Source organism: Triticum dicoccoides, chromosome 5B (assembly GCF_002162155.2).
Source record: "Triticum dicoccoides isolate Atlit2015 ecotype Zavitan chromosome 5B, WEW_v2.0, whole genome shotgun sequence".
Lineage (NCBI taxonomy): Eukaryota > Viridiplantae > Streptophyta > Magnoliopsida > Poales > Poaceae > Triticum > Triticum dicoccoides.
In genome coordinates this window covers 630385734-630393251 of record NC_041389.1, presented here as the reverse complement: position 1 = coordinate 630393251, position 7518 = coordinate 630385734, and the positions used below count along the sequence as shown (strand labels likewise).

At 49.1% G+C, this 7518-nt stretch overlaps 1 protein-coding gene across 1 annotated transcript; it reads right to left on the bottom strand.

The window, feature by feature from the left end:
- Positions 1-6108: 6108 nt before the first annotated feature.
- LOC119310320 lies at positions 6109-7308 on the bottom strand. The gene has a single exon (XM_037586111.1). The coding sequence runs from the start codon at positions 7306-7308 to the stop codon at positions 6109-6111; it is 1200 nt and encodes a 399-aa protein (XP_037442008.1).
- Positions 7309-7518: the final 210 nt, after the last annotated feature.

The following is a 7518-nucleotide window of genomic DNA, read 5'->3' as shown; positions in this document are numbered from 1 at the left end:
TATGGTATAGTTCCATCTTTCCTAATTTTAGGATTCCGTATACCTTTATATAGCCGGGTCATAACACGTGAAGAAACCTCTGGCTGGACTGCCGGTATACTCGCCACAGAGGATCAAGGAGAATCTGCTGATGCAGTGGGCTGATTTGTCGTCATGTGCGTAGGGGATCATGTGCCTGCTGGTGTGGCTGCCCCTCCCGCGGGCACATGGGCGTCGCCTGTCCGACCCGACGCAGAAGATCCGCCACCCGACCGCGACTGGATGCGCGCGTGGTGCGAGAGGGATCTGGTCCCGCCTGATGCTGGCGCATGGTGCGAGGGGGATTCGGCCCGCCGCCGGTCCCGCCTGAAGCTGACGCGGCCGCGCGGGAGTGGCCCTCCCTGGATCCAGGACTGGAGCCAACAGGAGCGTGATCCGAGGCGGATGCGCTTGCATGATCCGAGGACTGCGCACGTGTAGGGGTGGCGGGCGCCACCGGATCTCCTTCGTCATCTGTGCCAGGTTCATCTTCTTCCTCGGCATGCAATATTGGGTCAAAAGCAGCCATATTTTCAAAATTTTGGTCATTTTGAGCACCGTTTTCTCCAAGGATCTGCACAGGCATAAGAGAAAGACCAGTACCAGCAGGAATAACATCACATTGGTTAGTACAATTGTCACCCCCATGATCAAAAGACCGAAGATGTGAAGGTAGAAGAAGAATTTCCTTGCGGAGAAGTGCACCGGCATTAGGATGAAGTGATGCAAAGGGAAACACGGACTCATCAAATACAACATCTCTGGATATATAGACCCGACCAGTAGGAACATGAAGGCACTTGACCCCTTTATGCATGGGGCTATAGCCTAAAAAGACACACCGTTTTGAGCGAAAAGCGAGTTTGCGTGTGTTGTAGATCCTAAGATTGGGCCAGCAGGCACAACCAAAAATACGAAGAGATGTGTAGTTGGGTGTGACACCAAGAAGTTGTGTAATGGGTGTTTCAAATTTGATGACTTTACATGGAAGCAAGTTGATAAGATATGTGGCAGTTAGGAATGCTTCATCCCAAAATTTAAGTGGCATGGAAGCATTTGCTAGCAATGCAAGCCCCATATCAACTATGTGACGGTGCTTTCTTTCAGTGGATCCGTTTTGTTGGTGAGCATGAGGACAAGAGACATGGTGTGATATGCCAAGCTTTTGAAAGAAAGAATTTAGTTTTTCATACTCACCACCCCAGTCACTTTGCATAGCAATGATTTTAGAATTCAGTTTGCGTTCAATAAGATTTTGGAAATTGAGGAAAACTTGGAATACATCAGATCGTTTTTTCAATAGGTAAATCCAAGTAAATTTACTATAGTCATCAATAAAACTTACATAATAGGAAAATCTACCAACTGAAATAGGAGCTGGCCCCCATACATCTGAAAAGATAAGTTGTAAAGGGGCAGTAGACACACTAGTAGAAATTGGGTAAGGTAACTGATGAATTTTTGCTTGTTGACATGCATCACAAACTGACTCAACACTAGGCTCATAAGAGAGTTTATTTTTGCTAAGAACATATCTAACTATGACTGAAGATGGATTACCTAAACGACTATGCCACCTTGATGTAGATAGCTTGGTGACAATATTTGCTTGTTTATTGGACCATGAAGATGATGATGATGATTATATGAGTGGGTAGAGGCCTCCCACGCACCGTCCTCTAAGAATGACTCTCCTTGTTCTCAAGTCCTTAACCAAGAAAAAATAAGGATAGAATTCAATAAGAACATTGTTATCAAGAGTGAATCGATGAATGGAAACAAGATTTTTAAATGTTTGAGGAACATGCAAGACATTGGTCAAGTGTAAATTTTTCACGGGGTTTTTAACAATTGAACTGCCAATGTGTGTGATATCCATACCAGAACCGCTTGCCGTGCGAATTTGGTCGCCTCCATTGTACTTCTCCCACATTGTCAACTTGTCAAGTTCACTTGTGATGTGGTTTGTTGCTGCACTGTCGGCGTACCAGTTGGTGTCCACGCCGTAGGAGACTGCATGCACCTCCTTTTCTTCTTGGTCGTTTTCTTCATAATGCCACCAGCAAACTCGTGCACCTCCTGGATGGTGTTTGTAGCATATCTGACACTCTGGATAGTCATGCTGTTGCTCACGAACCTGTTGTTGTTGCTGCTGCCGAGGGCGGCCTCTGAATCTGCCGCCTCCATTGGAGGAAGAGGACTGACGGTCACCGCGGTCACCACGATCACCATGGCCACGCACCCTTCCTCCGCGCCCACGATATCTGCTGCGGGACTGGCCACGGCCTCTATAGACTGCATTAGAGGATGAATGGAACCCTCCTGAAGATGAGTCACCTAGCATCTCCATCCTTTGATCAAAGGCAGAGATCTGAGCAAAGAGTTCGTCAGTTGTGATGGTGTTTTTGACAGCGCCGGTCGCCGCGACCATGGAGTCGTAGTCACGGTCCAGTCCGGCCAGGATATAGTCCACCATCTCCGGATTCGATACGGGACGGCCGGCAGCAGCTAGTTCATCCCCAAGACTTTTCATCTTCGCCATATACGCCGAGCTTGACATGGTGCCCTTCTTGGTATTGGTTATGGCGATTCTCAGATTAGTAATCCGAGACTGAGATTGTGAGGCGAAGAAATTTGTCACCATCGTCCAGAGCTCAAAGGTGGAATCTTTCCCAATGACTTGTGCAAGAATTTCTGGAGACATGGAATTGAGAAGGTATGATAGAACCTGTTGGTCTATGGCGATCCAGGGTCCGTATAAGGGGTTCGGCTCTAGGGCCGTGGTCTTGTTCGCCTTCGTGATCTCCACCATCCTGGTCCACCATCCTGGGCGGAGCAGCGTCGGTGTTGTCCAAGAGCCCCGTCACCTGTGCGCCTCGCAGGGCTGGGAGGACCTGCGTCTTCCAGAGGATAAAATTACCTCTTGCGAGCTTCTCAGACGGCGGCGATCCAAGGTTGAGGGAGACGCGGGCGAAAGAAGCCATGGAGACGATGATATGTGGTTTCTAGGGTTTTGGTTTTGAAGGAAATATGCCCTAGAGGCAATAATAAAGTTATTATTTATTTCCTTATTTCATGATAAATGTTTACTATTCATTCTAGAATTGTATTAATCGGAAACATAATACATGTGTGAATACATAGACAAACATAATGTCACTAGTATGCCTCTACTTGACTAGCTCGTTAATCAAAGATGGTCAAGTTTCCTAACCATAGACATGAGTTGTTATTTGATTAACGGGATCACATCATTAGGAGAATGATGTGATTGACTTGACCCATTCTGTTAGCTTAGCACTTGATCGTTTAGTATGTTGCTACTGCTTTCTTCATGACTTATACATGTTCCTATGACTATGAGATTATGCAACTCCCGTTTACCGGAAGAACAATTTGTGTGCTACCAAACGTCACAACGTAACTGGGTGATTATAAAGGAGCTCTACAGGTGTCTCCGAAGGTACATGTTGGATTGGCGTATTTCGAGATTAGGATTTGTCACTCCGATTGTCGAAGAGGTATCTCTGGGCCCTCTCGGTAATGCACATCACTATAAGCCTTGCAAGCAATGTAGCTAATGAGTTAGTTACGGAATGATGCATTACGGAATAAGTAAAGAGACTTGACGGTAACGAGATTGAACTAGGTATTGAGATACCGACGATCGAATCTCGGGCAAGTAACATATCGATGACAAAGGGAACAACGTATTTTGTTATGCGGTTTGACTGATAAAGATCTTCATAGAATATGTGGAAGCCAATATGAGCATCTAGGTTCTGCTATTGGTTATTGACCGGAAACGTGTTTCGGTCATGTCTACATCGTTCTCGAACCCATAGGATCCGCACGCTTAAGGTTTTGATGACAGTTATATTACGAGTTTATGAGTTTTGATGTACCGAAGGAGTTCGGAGTCCCGGATGAGATCGGGGACATGACGAGGAGTGTCGAAATGGTCGAGACGTAAAGATCGATATATTGGACGACTATATTCGGACTTCAGAAAGGTTCCGAGTGATTCGGGTATTTTTCGGAGTACCGAAGAGTTACGGGAATTCGCCGGGGAGTATGTGGGCCTTATTGGGCCATACGGGAATAAAGGAGAGAGGCCAAAAGGAAGGAGGCGTGCGCCCCCCCCCCTCTGGTCCGAATTGGACAAGGGGCGCATCCCCTTTTTCCTTCATCCTCTCCTCCTCTTTCCTTCTCTCCTACTCCAACAAGGAAGGGGGGAGTCCTACTCCCGGTGGGAGGAGGACTCCTCCTGGCGCACCCCTCCTGGTCGGCCGACCCCCTTCCCCTGGCTCCTTTATATACGGGGGCAGGGGGGCACCTCTAGGCACAAGAACAATTGATCATTGATCTCTTAGCCGTGTGCGGTGCCCCCCTCCACCATAATCCACCTCGATAATATCATAGCGGTGCTTAGGCGAAGCCCTGCGTCGGTAGAACATCATCATCGTCACCACGCCGTCGTGCTGACGGAACTCTCCCTCGACACTCGGCTGGATCGGAGTTCGAGGGACGTCATCGAGCTGAACGTGTGCTAGAACTCGGAGGTGTCGTAGTTTCGGTGCTTGATCTGTCGGGCCGTGAAGACGTACAACTACATCAACCGCGTTGTTCTAACGCTTCCGCTTTCGGTCTACGAGGGTATGTAGACAACACTCTCCCCCCTCGTTGCTATGCATCACCATGATCTTGCGTGTGCGTAGGAATTTTTTGAAATTACTACGTTCCCGACAGGTTTGTGGCTAGATGTATGAGAAGAGGTGGCTCTGATTACCATGAAAGATATCAAGCGTTCCTACTCCATCGAGGGAGCCGCGTGGTCTTTATATTGATATGGCCGCAGCCCTTGGCTTGGCGTACAAGGTTATACAAGAGGAGTTTGAGTAGAATACAAGAGAAGGAAGGAGGTTAAGATTACAACACCTATATTCTAACAGTATTTTCTGTAGGCTGTCATCTTCAGGCATGTGAAGATGCAGAGGAAGCAGAGGCAAGTGCCCTTGTGATTGGACTCAAGTGTTTGAGAAATGTTTACAAGGGTCAGGTGTATGTTGAGTCTGACTGTGATGTTGTTGTAAATGCTATGAACACTGAAGAAAGGAACAAAGCCAAGTGGTGGGATAAGTATGAAGAGGCTAAAAACCTGATGCGTGACTTCATTCTATTTGAGGTGAGGAAAATTAAAAGAGAGTAGTGTAATGTGGCTGCACATGAGTTGGCTGCTCATGCTAGAATTCATGGGGATTTTTTTCTGCCGAAGAATGTGCCACTAGATATACTTCATGTATTGAGTATGATTGTACTCGTATTATGAATGAATGAGCTCTCTTTTTGCCCTTAAAAAAAAGAAAAAAAAATGATGCTAGCAATCAAACACGTTTGTAGAGACTCACAAGGACGGAGATGAGAGTCCAATAGACATGGGGTTCAACGGGCAAAAAAAAAAAAACTTGACGCTGGGTCAGCAGGGAGCCCAGTTCATTTTTCTTTTGGCATGCACTCATTCTAACTCTCGCATCTATGAGTTAAGTTTCTTTGATCGAATTAAAGAAAGCTACGCTCAGGAAATTAAGGAACGGAAAGAAAGCGATCTAGTCGAAGCTACGCTCGGATGTTGTATTGTTGTACGGAAAACAAGGACACAACAAATATGGAGATTAACTCTTCTTTTAGATGGAGAATAGCTACATAAATTAATGATTATTCACAATGTAAAAATTTAGGACCCAAAGTTTTGGGGAGTCTGCGATACGGTCTGAATGCTATGCGTCAAATTTTTGTCTCTTTCCTTTTGAGAAATCCCTAGAGTTTATTACTCAAAGTTCACAATGTTTGAGGCACAGAAAAAATTATGGTTGGCCTAACCAAATGTGACGCTCCTGACCTAATGAAGGAGAAAATTTGGGCAGCAAATGGGCTTTGCTATTCGATGCCCGACCCACAAAAATAAAATACAATTAAAGTTCAAAGCTCTCAATTTGATTTCAGCAATAATTTGACCATGCAACCCGCTGCCTCCCTTCTGGGTATCCGTTGCAACTTGCTTTGAATCTGTGGCAATCACAAATTCTTCTCCTAGCAAATCTGAAGAGGCGATGCATTTTCAAAGGGAAGCATTGGAACGGGGCCACTGGACCTTAGCATCAACAGCCCGAACAACGCATCCGCCGTTTCCTCCCCAACCGCCTCGACTATCTCAGCCCTCGTCACGTCCCGCGCCACGGCTTGGCCCTGACTCGCATGCGCACCGGCACCCGCAAGCTTCTTCGATGGCACCGCCTTGGCCGGTGCCTGCCTCTTCGTCTTCTGGACCGGCCGCCTTTCTTCCTCGCCGCCGCGGTGGACGTCCCTGCTCTCGTCGTGATACACTCGGAAGAGAAACCCGAGGGTGCCGTCAGGGTGGCCGTCCAGACCCTCGACGTCGGGACCCTCGGGCTGCGCGGGCAACAACGGCGACCGAAACGCCCACAGCTCGATGACAAAATGAAGGCCGTCGCTCACCGGCTCCAGCAACTTGTTCTCGGCCACGAAGTCCTTCCAGCCGGGGCCGATGAAGCGGTACCCGCCGTTGGAGTCGAGGTACTTGAGCTTGAAGTTGAACTGCTTGTCGCGGTCGTCCATGGCGCTCACGCTCAGCCCGTCGCCCCATTCTTGCACGAAGTACGTCTCCTCCTCGGCCAGGAGCCAGGTGATGGGGTGGGCCTGGATGAACTCGCGCTTGCACGAGAAGAGCAGCCGGTTCTGGTTGGGCTCCACGTCGCTCTTCTGGAGGGTCTTCATGAAGACGAACTGCGGGGCCGTGGCTCCCAGCGTCTTGAGGTGCTGCTGCTGCTCCACGCTAAGGTGCAGCGGCCTGTTGACCAGCGGGGCGGCGCCCCGTGCCGCCCGCGGTCCCTTCTTTCTACTGCTGCTATTCATGTTCCTGTTCCTATTCCTATTCTTCTTCGATCCCGCCGCCCCGGTCGCCGGCGTCCCGGCTTCCTCCTCCATGCTCACGTACGCAACGTTGCACGCCGCCACTCGCCTGGGCCGGCTCTGAACCGGGATCGCGTGCACGTGGGTGCTGGTGCCCTCGCCCCCGGTATCCACCACCCGTCTCTTCTTCGGTGGGACCACGAACGGACCGTCGGCGCTGCTGCGGTCGCCACCGTCGCTCGTGGTCGCCGCCCTCTTCTTCAACGGCAAGAGGTATTTCTCGACGTGTGGTTGCGCGGCGTCGGTGTCGACGTGTCGGAAGCCCGACGAGAAGGGATCATCTCTTGGGGCTTCCGTCATTGGATTGGAGATGCGAGATTTGGAAGACCTACTAGTAGATGGTTTTGGGGAGGTTTTGCAATCGGAACTGACGGGTTTGGCAAAGTATATATACATATGACCGATTGGCCGAGAAAGGGAGGAAGAGATGGATCGGGACTAGAACTCCGCTTCAGATACGTACCGTCGTCCGTGGCATACGGGCCCTGTCTTGGAGAGAGGATAACTGGG